Below are 15056 nucleotides of genomic sequence, written 5' to 3'. Positions count from 1 at the left end.
CCCGGCTGGAGAGGTGGTGCGCGGCTAAAGAGGCTCCTGCCATAGTCGCGCGTCACCTCTCCAGCCGGGAGAGGGTCTCGGGGGGCTTGTTTAGCTAAAGAAGCCCCCCGCGACCCTCTCCCAGCTGGAGAAGTGGTGTGCGGCTAAAGAGGCTCCTGCCATAGCCGCGCGCCACCTCTCCAGCCGGGAGATGGTCACGGGGCTATGGCTTCTTTGCTCCATAGGACGCACACACATTTCCCCTTCATTTTTGAAGGGGAAAAAGTGCGTCCTATAGAGCGAAAAATACGGTATATTTTGCATCAAGTAGGAGGCTAGTGCCTTAGTTGTGTTGAATGTTAACACATATCTTCCCTTTTAAACATATTTACTCATTAAACATTTTTCATTGTAGGAGTTTGGCTTGTTCTCTAATAAGCAACACTACTTTTATTGGCATTATTTGTATGCCTTATGATTTCCTTAATTCCCTTAAAACATACCAAACAACCAATTTGATGAGATCTTTTCTTAAGTTAATAAAACAACACAAGAAAGAAAGAAAAAAAGGCCATTCTGGTTGAACCACAGCCCTGCCCTTCTCCATTTTGGATTGCTTAATTCTGATTAATCCACTCAGGTGTGATTTCTGCCCTTCATATAAAAAATAAAATTGATAGGGGCAGTCATTTGAAGGGATAATCTCAAAACAAAACATCCTTTAGGCATTTTATACTGCATGGAATTTTGATAAGCCAGGAGCAGACTGAATTAGAGCACTTAAAAGCAATTATTTGCATCACCTCACAGTCAAGATGTCAGTAAAAAGGCAGAGTAAATAAGCAGCTTTTTCCCAGAAATAAATTTAGGAGCTGCAGTCTTACCACTCATTAAATTAGCTTTGCTTGCTCTGAAAGCTCCATTTATTGTTAGTCTTACTGTGTGGTGAACCACTTACGGCTCGTGGGAAGTATTTAGTACATATGCAGCCGCCACATTCTAGGTGCAGATCTCTTCCAGATTCAGGGAATATTGTCCTATATTAATTTAACTGGGCATCTGTCTGATCCATCTAATTATTCTGTATATGACATGCACACTAATTAGCAAGATGCACAGATGCCTTTTCTCACACCCCTATACAAATTTACTGAAAACATAAGCCAAGAAAAGGCTAGTGGTAAAACTTAGAGTGCTCTTTCCAGCCAAAAAGAATTGTAACCATGCAAGCAGGCCTGGTGTCAAACTTCAGGGGGCCCTCAGCATAGTCCAGCTGATGCCCGCTGTTCCTGTCACACTGGAGCTCCTGGAGCTCTCATCCTTCTCTTTGTGGCAGCAGCTATGCCTCCAGTCCCTTTCCTCCTCTTCCTTAAAAACACACACAAAATTGGTTTTCGAACAGCTTGGTTCTTGAACGTTTCGGCTCCCGAACACCACAAACCTGAAAGTGAGTGTTCTGGTTTGTGAATTATTTTTGGAAGCCGAACATCCAACGGGGCTTCAAATTGGCGGCAGGATTGGGTTGGTGCGTTGGTTTCCGAACGACTTCCAAGGTCTGACTGTAGTGGCTAATTCAGTAGTAGCTTCTTGCCACCTTGGGATGAATAAGAGTCCTTGAGAGCCAGGAATTCTGGGTAAGCTGATTGTGCTGCTGCTGCTGCTGCGGTTTGCCATGGCATCTAGGAAAGCTTTTTTTAAAAAAAAGATTTTAAAAAAAATAAATCTAACTTTGAAAGGCCTTTTTTAGCAAACTGCAGCAACAGCATTGGCATTTTCCAGGTCACCTTTCTCAGAGTTCAAGAGAGGCAGCAGGCTATGCAATTACCATGGATGGGAGCCAAGTTGGTCCCCAAGAAGTGTCTGCATATATCCGCCTGGATCTCATGTTAAAACCCATGATGGGCCTTTCTAAGCCCTGGGGCAATCAACCAATGCCCAGCAAGGCTAACTGCTGGCGCCAGGCTTTCCTGCAGGAGCCATGTGGGGTCTGAATTTCAGCTGGAAGACTACAGCTGCTTTTGAGCAAGTTCTACTGACTCAGTGAGTCAGTAAGTAAGATAGATATAACAGAGTTAACGTGGAAAAGCAGTTTTTAAATTGTCACTGTCAGATTTTATGGTCTGTTTTTACTTTGTTTCTTTTCTAGAGAATACTTTGTTAGGTGACTCATAAACTGAACAAAATAAAAAATTTAAAACGAAAGGGCAGAAGAACTGGAACAGGAGCTATGTTAATTGGATTATAAAGTATCTGGTTCTGCTGGAGTGATCTGGAGATACGACTTGGATAAAAATTTCTGACAAAATACAAGAATAATACAAGAAGTGAATAAATATGAAGAAACTAGATTTCAAGGCACTCCCTGCTTCTCCAGTACCATCTAGAATGAGACAGTAAATTTGCAAACAAAGGGTAGAATCCAGCTTTATGTGGGCAGATTCCAACTTGTCACGTTTTATCTCCTCTTTTCTGCAGCCCCAATGCAGAATTCCCTAAGTGCAGAATTCCCTGCACTTGAATCTCCTAATTCAAGTTAGGGAATTAATTCTTAGGAATTAATTCCCTAACTTGTCCAGGCAGCTTTGTTTTATAACATCCTATCTAATGTGCCAACTTTCCTTGACTCCTCACTTCAACGATAATCAAGCTCAAAGTCAAAAAGCGATCCTCTTTCACTGTAGCGAAAGGCAAGTAGAAGAAAATTTTAGGAAGTGGTTATGGCTCCACATAGTGTTCAAAGTGAAAAATAGTAGCACTGATTTTGTGGAGCAGTTGATTATTCCACTCAATCCTAAATGCCTTTATTTTAAAATATGTGGCATCCTGGATTCCGTGGAACTCTGTGTAGGTGTAAGAACTTTTTTAAAAAGAATGGTGATCTTTTTAAACATGTTCCATTGAAATTGCAGCAGGACCTGCAATAAAGTGAATGCTTTGAGGCTTTGGTTCTAGTGTCACAAGGGGCATTAGGGATCCCTCCTGTTGCATTTCAGAACAATGAACACAGAGACATATAAAACAACTTCCCTGTAATTTAAATGGAGTACTTTGCACACATGTTCATTTGATTAACATCAGGCAAGTGATCCAGAAGAGACATGGACCTTTGAACTGGCTGAAGTATTAGAGAGGCACTTTTGTTTGGATAGCATTGGAGCAGTGAAATGTACACCTTGATTTTAATCCAAAGTCAGCAGTTCCTTGCCAGCTGGGAAGAATACTGAAAAATTAAAAAGGCAGCTTGTGCAACAAATAAGGGAAACAGCATAATCATAATAGTAATGAGGAGGAGTAATGAGGAATAGTGTTCAGACTTCTTCACATATATTATCTCAGTATTCTTTAGAAGATGGTTGCTTGATAAGGCAATCTGAGCTCTGAACCAGGGTGTTCCTGGCTCATTGCTTATACTCCTAGCAGTATAGGAGGGCACTAAATGTGGAATTGGGAAGAAAGCAATGGAGTCAGTGATTTATAAATATAGCATAGCAGTCTATATACATTGTCTAAAACCTATCTCTTGCTATTTCAGAGTATTTTCCAATGGGACTGAGAATGGAGCATGGTGAGTTACTGAGGGGGCAGGTAGCCTGAGGTTGCTTTAAAAAATGGCTTCAGCCATTGGTGGGTTTGGGTTGTTGCAGACATAATGTGGCTCATCCTTTAATGGTGCTTAAGGGATATGGGATGGGCACACCCCTCTCTTCTCAAACACAAGTCCCCTCCCTTGCTGTCTGAAGCACTGTTAACCATTTTGAATGCTTGCCAGAGTTTGAATTTGAAACAAACTTGAAATGCAAATTAACATCAACCACAGTTAGTAGCAGTGGCGTAGCGTGGGTTGTCAGCACCCGGGGCAAGGCAAGTAATTTGCGCCCCCTAACAGTTAGGGGCAGAGAGCGCTGCGAGTGCGAATGCGCTTCCCCCCCCCCGATGTTGCGCCCGGTGCGGCCGGCCCCCCCTGCACCCCCCACGCTACGCCACTGGTTAGTAGCACTGCTACCTAGCCTTTGTTGTATTCAAGGGCAGGAAGAATTTGACCTCATAAAGGCAGGGAGAGTGGGAGAAAAGAATAGAATCTAGTGGTCTCTCACAAATCCCCTATGATTTAGTAATGGAATGCATTGACTCTGCTGTGGCGCTTGGTCTCCCTTCCTTGCCTAAGAGGCAGTTTTGATACAGTGTGCCTCACTTCTAGAGCCATTGAAGCACACAAAAAATGAAGATTGATGGGGCGGCCTTGTGCAAAGCAAAAGATGGCCACCTGGACTTCGCTGTTCACGCTGCATCAAAAGCAAAAACTAAATGATTCAGAGTTGAACAGAATAAAATAGCCAGTGGATTTTATTGGTCAGCAGCTAGAGCCCACCCCTTGCTCAGCCTGTCGCTACACAAAGAAGTCAAGAAATTGCTTGCTTTGAATTATACGTACTCCTCCAGTTTAGTAACTAGCATCCTAGAACATCCAGAGATTTATATATTTTCTTTTCCGCCATAGTCCTCCAAGTGTGTCCAGGGTGGCTTTGAAGATTGTGACTCCCGTAGTTATCACTGTTTTTGTCTTGGCGGTGTATCTTCATGCGCAGCAAGTGGAATCCACAGCAAGACTTGATTTCCTCTGGAAGCTTCAGGTGTGTGTTTTTGAGTGTAATTTTAAAATGCCATTTATAATCAGCAAACAGTTGCTATTCACGCTGTTAATGCATTATCTTACCATGCTCATAAATTATCGAGGTAGAAGCGCTAGCACAAAGGAAACTCCTACGGTATCAATTTTAGCTGAGGATCACAAAGATTGTGCTCTTAGTTTTGCTTTATATTGTATTGTAAAGAATACTGTCCGTGCATGTGTGTATCCATCCCATGCATATAGTTTGGACGGAGCCACCCTTAGTGTGTGCAAAATCATATTCTGTTGCTAGCATGTATTGATGGGTTGCATCTTAGACCTTTACCAGTAGTTCCCAACCTTTTTTTGGCCATGCTCCGCCAAAGCAACTCTAAAATCCTGATGCCCTCCCCCATGACATATACCGTATTTTTTGCACCATAACACTCACTTTTTTCCTCCTAAAAAGTAAGGGGAAATGTCTGTGCGTGTTATGGAGGGAATGCCTACGGGTGGCATGCCTACGGATTTTCCTCCTCTAAAAACTATGTGCGTGTTATGGTCGGGTGCGTGTTATAGAGCGAAAAATACGGTAATTATTATTGTTCAAAAAGTGAACTATTCATGAGGAGGAAGCCTAAAAGGCCATTAACTGTTAATAACTCATTCTCGAATTGCCCCCCCTTAAAAATCAAATTGCCCCCCTGTGGGGCATGTGCCCCATGTTGGGAACCACGGCCTTATACAATAGATGCATAACTTATGCAAGAGTTATTTTCCAGGGATAGCACACAAAGCCAAAATCGCATAGTCAAAACAACCCTTTAAAAACCATTAAAGTCTATCCAGCCACCTCTGCTGTGTCTCCAAAAGCTGCACACACACTCTCAAGGCCACTACACCTTGCACCATGGTTAATGCAATGGCGGGTGCGATTGCTGACATTTCCCCCCTGCTCTCCCACCCCCTTATGGTATCTCCCCTCGCCCCTTTTTCCAGTCATGTCCATAGAGCTGCAACCACTCAAGCTAAACACGCATAAGTTGTGTGTCCACTGTATATGCTTCCAGTCCATTTGCCACATAAATGAACCTGAGTTGCAGGCTGCATCTTTTTCTCTCTCCTCCTCTCTCCCTTTTCAGGCTACTGAAGAAAAGGAGGAAATGGAGGAATTGCAGGCCTACAACAGACGCCTTCTCCATAACATCTTGCCAAAGGATGTGGCAGCCCACTTCCTTGCACAGGAACGGAGGAATGATGAGCTGTATTACCAGTCATGCGAGTGTGTGGCTGTCATGTTTGCTTCCATCAGCAACTTCTCAGAATTCTATGTAGAGTTAGAGGCCAACAATGAAGGAGTGGAATGCTTGAGGCTTCTCAATGAAATCATTGCTGACTTTGATGAGGTGAGCAAGTTTTCTTTTTCTTTTTTAAGAGTTAAACCTCAGTGTGGTCTAGTTCATGTTTAACTGATTCCTGCATTGCAGGGGGTTGGACCAGATGGCCTTTGGAGTCCCTTCCAACTCTACAATGCTGTGAATCTATGACTGACCCTTTTGTATTGTCCCGATGCACACAACACTAGTCGTCTCTGACACTTTTGTTTTCTGTGCTAGATTTCTTTCATATGCCAGAGGTATCAATAGAAATACAGTACTATACTTTTCTTTCCTAGAAGTACTATATGAAGTACTATATACTGAAAGGTGCTGCTGAGCCCAGACAATGCAATGCACTCCTAAATAAACTCTTCATCCATGGCTATGGGTAGGACCCAGAAAGCTACCTGGCTTGCAAGCCTTCCTCAGCTTATAGATCTAGTTTCCTAGTTCTTGGTATCCTGGCCTGTTGACTTTATTTCCTGGTCAACAGCCGTTTTAATCACCTCATGCTCTGCTCCCATGGCTGTATAAGTGCAGCAGTGGAAACAATAATTTGTCCAAGTCAGCTGAAATAGTCTCATGCTTGTGCAGAGGCTCCTAGGAAAGTTCTACCTCCTCTATGATTACCAGTTACAGTGGCACTGGCCACTGTTGCTTTTATTACTCAGAAAGCTATGGTTAAAAGTGCAAATGGTCCTAACTCAGTCACCTGACAGCAAGTACTGATACACTCGTGCCAGGACGTGATGTAGACCCAAACTGAAGGGGCATTGCATCCCGTGACCTGACATCCTAGTGCAAAATCTTACTTTTCTGTCCTTATCAATTTGAAGAAGCAAAAATAGGGTTTAGGACACCATCCTGTCTATGTGCAGGATCAAAACAGTTCATGAACTTTCTCTTCATATGGGAAGCACATTAGAACATGTGTTATGCAAGCTACAGTGTGCATGATCATATCATATCTGGGTCTTATATCTGGGTCAGTCAAACAGTGTACCTTATATTGATTTACACGTGTCCTTTTCACTAACTTCGTTCCTTTGTTGCCTCTGCAGATAATAAGCGAAGACCAGTTCCGACAGCTGGAAAAGATCAAAACTATAGGCAGCACATATATGGCTGCTTCAGGCCTCAATGATTCCACCTATGACAAAGTGGGCAAGTCACACATCAAGGCCCTGGCTGACTTTGCAATGAGGTTAATGGATCAAATGAAATACATCAATGAGCATTCGTTCAACAACTTCCAGATGAAAATAGGTAAATGCCTTTGTTATGGTGTTATGCTTCTGGAGTATTTCCTCTGTGGTTAAAAGTGCAAATGCCATGTGTTAATTGGTGCTGCCTCTACTGAATTAAATTAGCACTTAATGGAGTATTCTTGATGGGTACTGTTCATGTTTCCTGCAGAAATTTGACCCCATTACATAACATTCCCAACTGGACATTAGTAGCCAATTGAACATGGGAAGATCTAAAGCTAAACAAAATTAGCTTCCTGCCCACATTAGTGCTTTAGAAAGGACATGGCTGTTAGAACTATTTTGTCGTGTAGAACACTGGAAAACTGTCTTTCATATTTGAATCTGAAATATGCACACACACTTGAAGTGGAGGCGGAGCAAGAGCTCTTTCAACCTGATCCTGTAAGGCCAATCCGCATGCCTACAGGTGCTTGACACCAGGTTCCTTCATTCTTACGGGATTCCTAGAGCCATCACCATTGTTTGGGAGGAACTGAGTTGAGCACCCGTACTTCCTTCCACTCAGTCAAAACCGACAAGGCCAGCCATCTTGCATTCAGGCCCCTTTTTTGAAGCTGGCCACTGTGAGAACAGTATGCTGGACTACATGGGCCTTTGGGCCTGATCCAGCAAGTCTCTTCTTATATGCTACATTTTTATCTGTTTCACTGGGAATGCCTCAGGTTCAGTCAGTTGATTCACAAGGATGTCTGGAGTGAGGCTTCTTATTCCAGGTATGCTCCACTCTCCACAGACCAACTAAGCTTAGAATGTAATGTGTAAATTGAGAACATCTGCCAAACAAGCAGATTTTATAACATTTTTTATAGATCATTTATTTTGAGTGTAGAGCATGAGTGTTCTTGGCGCACTGTTATTCATCTTCATAATTCTGGATATCAAGATACAGTATACTTTAATCAAGTAAAAAATAAGCTCCAGTGAGTTTTCTGAGAAGCAGTTAGATAGTGTAGGACAGGGGTTCCCAAACTGTGGTCCCCAAGCTTCATTCAGGTGTGCCTATGAAGAACACTTGCCGTATGAATTCTATGGAATTCAAATTGTAATACAGTAAAAAATTTATGTATATATATGTGTGTGTGTGTGTGTAATAAAAATCATTCAGCATCTAGCGTGGTGCATTGCAATTGCTACAGCAGGCAGAGAAATAATCAGTGTAGGGTATTTATATGCAGATATCACAAATTTCAAAGATCACAAATCTTTGATATCACAGATTTCAAAGACCAGGGAAGGTCGCACTGGATGAATTTACCTCACTCTCAGCTGGTAATGTTTCAAAGTCTTAGGAGTGCTACACATATTACAGCCACCATGTGGAGTCTGCTTTAAACCTTTGTTCATTTATAATAATACCTGATCATAGAATCATGGCACGTTTTGTCATATAGCCCTCAAAAGGTTGGCCATTCAAAAATTAGCTGAGGTCAGTTTATGCCTGGGGAGGAATCAGATAGTTGCAGTCCTCCTGCATATGTGATCTGGTAGTGATAACTTATAAGATGTACTTTATACACTCATGTCTAATTCCATACTATTTCTTTACTAGGGCTCAATATTGGCCCAGTAGTAGCTGGGGTCATAGGCGCACGTAAGCCCCAGTATGATATTTGGGGGAATACTGTGAATGTAGCCAGCCGAATGGACAGCACAGGAGTGCCCGACAGGATTCAGGTGAGTCTTCTTGGCACCTCTCCTCCTCCCTAAAACTTTTTTTCTCTTATGAATATTTACACAAGCCACTAGTAGAAGTGAGAAGTAATCTATATGTACATTTTATGTATTCTACTTGGAGTTAGATATTTACCACCCCAAGCAAAAACTTTTAACCAAGCATAAAAAATGTGGCAGCTGACACATGAAGTCACTTCAGATTCATGTAACTTGTCCTCCTTTCTTACTTTACATATTTCATGCTTTATCCAGCTTAGTGATTCATCTCTGTGTTGGGGGTAGGGGGTGAAATATGAAGGAATCTATGTTATCATGTAATATGGAGTCCAGAACAGAGCTCCTTGAGAACCTCTGCATCTGTTTCTTCTTTTGTAACCCCCCCCCCCCCCGAGTATTTTCATGTTGTTCTTGCTGAGCAGTAACCAGAAGATGGGATAATTCACCTTGTTCTGATCCAGAGATACATACCTATGTGATACTGTGCTTTGAACACTTAGCCACCTAGTACGTTGTTCACGCAGTTATAGTCCACACTGAGAGATGGCCCAATTTCAAGCTAACATGGGTCATGCTTACAGGGAGGGAAGAGAATGGGAAACTTGATCCAGTCTCTTGTCCTCTACAACAGGTGATTGGCATTGTCAAAGCTGAAAAACAAGATACTGAGAGAAACCAAAATTGATAGATTCACCTATTCCTTCTCCTTACTCACATGTCTCAGTCTTGCCATTGTCCTTTTAGGAGCCCAAGGGGACGTGTGAACACTATGAGTCTTTCTCTGAAATGATCTGAAATTCACTTTTAATGTCATTAGCCCTTTTTCGTATGGGTGCAATCATAGTACTTTTTAGTGAAATGACAGCGCTTCTTCCATCAGCGCTGCTTGAGAATACCAGACTTGTGTTGAATTGTGTCAATTGCAATTTATTCAACTCTTTTCTGATCCATTCTTTTTAAAACCCCACAGGTGACCACAGACATGTACCAAGTTTTAACAGTCAACAACTATCAACTAGAATGCCGAGGGGTTGTTAAGGTCAAAGGTAAAGGAGAAATGACCACCTACTTCCTAAACGAAGGCCCCCCACTGGCAAGTTAACAGCAGTGGGCAAGAATGACTCAAGAATGGCTCAGTTTGATTTAAATACAACAAGTTGGCAAAAAAAAATCTGCTGTTGCTTAGCAGCGAATCTAATACCAAGGCACAGTTGAGTATTTCATATGATGCCTTCCTAGCAGGAGTGTGTGCAAGAAGTGGGGGAGGGGGGACACAGTTTGGGCTATGTGGCACACCATTCGGAAGTTACCTAGCACTGCTGTGGATTTTTTCTAGGTTGAGTGTAAATGAATTGACCAAAGATTTTTTGCTGAATGGAATTCGAAATGAAGACGTGGATTTGAGATCTTCAGTGAGGCTGCTACACAGGACTTAAGATATTTAAGTATTTATTTGAAGCAACACAATGTTTTTTACTTGGTTGAAGGAAAGTTTGATTCATTGCAACAAAAGGACAAAAAGGAACAGCATTACTCTGGAAAAGCTGTGCAGTCCCATAGTATTTCTGGTCTATGCTGTTAACTCCTTGATGTGTGCCACTGTTCTCTTATTAGCTGTTTGAGTGGACTTTTGAAATTAAAAACACCACCAACGATTGCTCTACAAAAAGGGCCTTTTTTAATGACATCACCAGTAATGGTTTTTTAATGGAAAAGATGCCTTGTTATGTACTCTTGCCATCCCTACCCTTACACAGATAGGAGGTTCCTTCTTTTTACCAGAACTGATATACTGAAAATGAAAGGAGAGAAATAGTTCTTAAGGTGAGGGGGAAATGATGCTTCAAGCATATTTATTAAATGAGGAGGCCTTCTCACTTCTGTTCAGCATATTTTGGTTTACACATGAAAGACTAGCTGCCAACGTGAAACACATGGAGAAACACAGGGAGATTTCTCTGAAATGTGTAGGGTTGTTGGTTTTGAGGTGCAGTTTTTTGTATTTTTTAATATGGAAGATTATGAGATCTAAGAAATACACCAAAATTCTATATTTTGAACGTTCTGTGTATTAAACAGTTGCCCCAATGGAGCAACAGCGATCTATGTGTAGCTCTGTTGTAGTGAAGTTCACAGAACAGCTGTTTGAAGGAGACGCATATCCAGAACTGAGCACCCAGCAAAGCATCTGTCAACTGTTAGGCAGGACAAGAGCAGGAGCACCTTGACACAATCCTGAATCCCTTATTAGGCAGTCAGCCCTTGACACAGAAGCTGATAGTCACTGTTAGGAAGAAGGGAACGGGCACCCAGGCTGAGTTCAAGCACTTCTGTTTCCCTGTTGGAAGGTTGATCAGGGCTATGGGATGTTTTTGCCCTGCAGCTCTGTTTGTCTCCATGAGTCCAGCAATGGGTGTGAAGTCTTCTGCTGAGCTCACAGTTCTTTGGATCGGACACCAGGTACATTGGGAGGTGTACATAAGCTATAGAATTGTGTGATATTCTTTTCATTATCTCTGAGTTGCAGACTTGGCAGTTTTCAAATAAAATATTGTACAGTCCAGCAAACAAGCTGAAGTAATAATAATAAAGCTCAGGTTTGATTTTTTAAAGAGGAAATAAAGTGAGGAAAACCTACAGTTAGACAGAGATGAAATAGGAAGAATGAGAACAGCTGTGCTCATTCCTAACGTCAGAGGGAGCTGAATGCAATAGGTAAATTGTGTATTCAAAATTCTGAAAGTTATTTGACCAAGGGTATTAGGCCTGAAGCCACTTCGAGTGTGCCTCTGGACAGTAGCATAAGAGGAACCACAATCAAATCAAGAATTTCTTTTTGAAAGAATGTTTACAGTTTATGTAACAACTGTCTATACAAGTAAGTGCCGTTGAATATTACCTAGAAATTTTACTCTTCTGGATTGATATTGTGGGAGCTGAATTCCATTTCATATATTATGAATTTCAGTTTGAAGACTTTGGCAAGTTTTTTTTTCCATAATAAAACATGTATTGATTGATTCTCTAAAGATATTGATGTGGCCTATCCTGCTGAACAATACTTATTTTTTAAAAAAGAGGGGGACTGTTAATAAATGTATAAGTGAGTTAAATACATTTTCAACTTTTAAAATCAAGGTCCCCTTCATATTTTATTAAAAAGTATAAAAGCATAAAAACCTATATTTTTATATTTCAGTGGGGGGAAACTTTTGATATTGAATTTGGCAATTTCAAAAATGACTCAAACACTTTGACACATACTTTTTCCACTCTTCTCAGGGCAGAATTTCCATTACCTAATGATTACCCAGCACTGGCAATTATGACATTGGAGAGGGGGCAGGGGTTAGTGTCACCTTTGACCAAAAAATAAGGTAAAATCCATGGTCTCAGTGATATGTGTAATATTGCTATTAAACTGTTTCAGACTAGAGTGTCAGTAGCATCCCACTTTCCTTTCATCTCCTCCCTTTCTACTAGGGCACACCCTTGGATAGTATAGTTGCCGGATTCCTAGAAAACTGCCAAGTCTGTCCTCATACTATATTTTTGAACCTTTTCAAGAAATGCCATTTGATTTGCAAAGGTCTTTATTTACACAGTACTGCAGCTTGTTCTTCATCACCTTCCACCCTTCATTCTTACCGTCATTTACCACTTCCAAATTTTAATTAATAGCACAATATAGGATCATTTTGTTTTAGGTTTGCCTGCTGCTTTGAAATGTGCATTCTTAACATTTGAGCAGACCACCTTGCGCAATTGTGTTGTCAATTCAGTTTTCAGTTACCTGTATCTCTGACTGTGATTGATGACTGTGTCAGGATCATTTCAAGGGGTATGCAGTCTTTTTTCTGGCTCTTGCAAAAGGTGATACAGTTATGATTTCCCATGGAAATTGCAATCTGTTTAAGTAATTTAACAATTATATTAAAACACTGTTTCACTTGTGAATGTTTCTATTTATTCATTAGAGTCTGGTTTGTTTTTTAAAAGCTACAAAAGTAGGAATGTAATTTAATGTTTTGTGGCGGGAGTGACAATAGAATTTTGTGCATCACAACGGTATGATTCATCAGTTCAGTAAGGGCAGCTCCAGACTTGTGTAACTTGTCCCAACAAAAGTCCTGCTCACGTATGAATTTCTGGATGATATTTTGTGCCTGCTGCATCACAGAAGGAAGAGAATGGACTTTGTACAATGGTTTCTCTTCACTTCTCTGCGACTGGATGAAAAATGGTAAAATATTCAGATGAATACAGCGAAGGTGGTTATCAATCTCAGCCCCTGGGTTCTAAATGAAGGAGCTGATTTGGATATTTCATTTGTATGTCAGATTCAACAAAACTGTATTTTAGGGAGAACTTTGGCAGCTGGAAGCAGTAGGCTGTGGTCTAGTCCTACTCAACTAATTGAGCTAGTAGCTGTGTGTGTGTGTGTTTGTGTGTGTGTGTGTGTGCGCGCGCGCGCGCGCGCGCACAAGAGCATAGCCATCTGCATTTAAATACAGGTCTGGGTAATTCAGTACAGATGAGCAACATGGAGCAGAATTGGATTTACGTAGAAGTGCCCGATTCAATCTATGTTACCTGTGCATGTAAAGGAGCCTTCACCCACATATGGATCTCCTTCACTGGAATGGTAAGTCTCTTCTGTTTGAAATTATGGTGCTTGGCTGTATATTGTTAGGATAAAATATTCTGAAATCAACTGGTTATATTTTCCGATCACTGTAACATATTTTCTTCTGTTTTAAGATAATAACACAGGTGCCCAATATCTCTGAAGGTAGTCTCTAGATATTGGGAGGGAAGGTTGCTGGCTCAACAATAAGGGAGAAACTCATCCTGAACTCATATTTAAGTCATCAGTGGGGTCCCTGCATGCTGCTTTTCCTTGTGCTAGTCCCTGTTAAGGTGAGTGGGGAAAGCAGACAGGCAAATTGCCCTTAGTTGTTAATTTTGCAAGCACAGATGAGAAACATTTTAGATGTTCCATGCTAGCTAAAGAGTATGGTCATGAGCGCGATTTGCACTTAGAAAGCATGGGAGCTGTTACATAACACAACATTAGGGGGATTGCTAGATATAGATCTTTTCAGTTAGGATAATTAAATCATTTGGTATTGCATAACTCTCAGCATCTTTCCTAGTTCCGCGCCCCACCTCCCAAATTGGGCTACAATCCAGCACAGTCACTTAATGGGACTTATGATAGATAACACTGAGTTCTGTGATGGGATTATTTTTTTTTAATCCTTAAACAAATTCTGCTAGCTTTTCACCCTTGGATTGTGTGCCTGCAAAATGCATCTGTAAGCATATTTTATGTCAGTGCTTCTAGTGACATGTATGAAATCCAAGATGAAGGCTTACTACTTTTTGGAGAAGTCAGAGCCTCAGCAGAGTTGCATGCCCTGAACATCTTCATGCTCAGCCCTTGGCTATGACTCTTTAGAGACATGAAAGTATTTAGGGCAGGCTCCAATTGCCTATAGTGCTAGCTGTATACCCACAACCCCACAGTATATATCATTAATGTCCCAGTCTTGAAGTGTTGGCTGTGATAAGAATCATAGAATCATAGAATCATAGAGTTGGAAGAGACCACAAGGGCCATCGAGTCCAACCCCCTGCCAAGCAGGAAACACCATCAGAGCACTCCTGACATATGGTTGTCAAGCCTCTGCTTAAAGACCTCCAAAGAAGGAGACTCCACCACACTCCTTGGCAGCAAATTCCACTGTCGAACAGCTCTTACTGTCAGGAAGTTCTTCCTAATGTTTAGGTGGAATCTTCTTTCTTGTAGTTTGGATCCATTGCTCCGTGTCCACTTCTCTGGAGCAGCAGAAAACAACCTTTCTCCCTCCTCTATGTGACATCCTTTTATATATTTGAACATGGCTATCATATCACCCCTTAACCTCCTCTTCTCCAGGCTAAACATGCCCAGCTCCCTTAACCGTTCCTCATAAGGCATCGTTTCCAGGCCTTTGACCATTTTGGTTGCCCTCTTCTGGACACGTTCCAGTTTGTCAGTGTCCTTCTTGAATTGTGGTGCCCAGAACTGGACACAGTACTCCAGGTGAGGTCTGACCAGAGCAGAATACAGTGGCACTATTACTTCCCTTGATCTAGATGCTA

The 15056-nt window shown here is 41.5% G+C and overlaps 1 protein-coding gene across 6 annotated transcripts in view; it reads left to right on the top strand.

Annotated features, from left to right (window-relative positions):
- ADCY5 (adenylate cyclase 5) overlaps window positions 1-14471 on the top strand; it is a 194110-nt gene extending 179639 nt beyond the window's left edge. For 2 of the 6 annotated variants that reach the window (XM_081188284.1, XM_081188282.1), the window contains 7 exons: window positions 3512-3544; window positions 4478-4610; window positions 5731-5994; window positions 7029-7233; window positions 8788-8912; window positions 9880-9955; window positions 13424-14470. In XM_081188284.1, coding sequence (XP_081044410.1) covers window positions 3512-3544; window positions 4478-4610; window positions 5731-5994; window positions 7029-7233; window positions 8788-8912; window positions 9880-9955; window positions 13424-13602 — 1015 coding nt within the window. In that variant the 3' untranslated portion in view covers window positions 13603-14470. Of the gene's footprint in view, window positions 1-3511; window positions 3545-4477; window positions 4611-5730; window positions 5995-7028; window positions 7234-8787; window positions 8913-9879; window positions 12867-13423 lie in introns of those variants that run through there. The other 4 variants (XM_081188283.1, XM_081188287.1, XM_081188286.1 and 1 more) reach the window with 4 other exon arrangements.
- The last annotated feature ends 585 nt before the right edge of the window (window positions 14472-15056 follow it).

Source organism: Podarcis bocagei, assembly GCF_964188305.1.
Source record: "Podarcis bocagei genome assembly, chromosome: 1".
NCBI lineage: Eukaryota > Metazoa > Chordata > Lepidosauria > Squamata > Lacertidae > Podarcis > Podarcis bocagei.
Note: the sequence above shows the minus strand (reverse complement) of the source record. Positions and strands in the feature narration are given on the sequence as shown.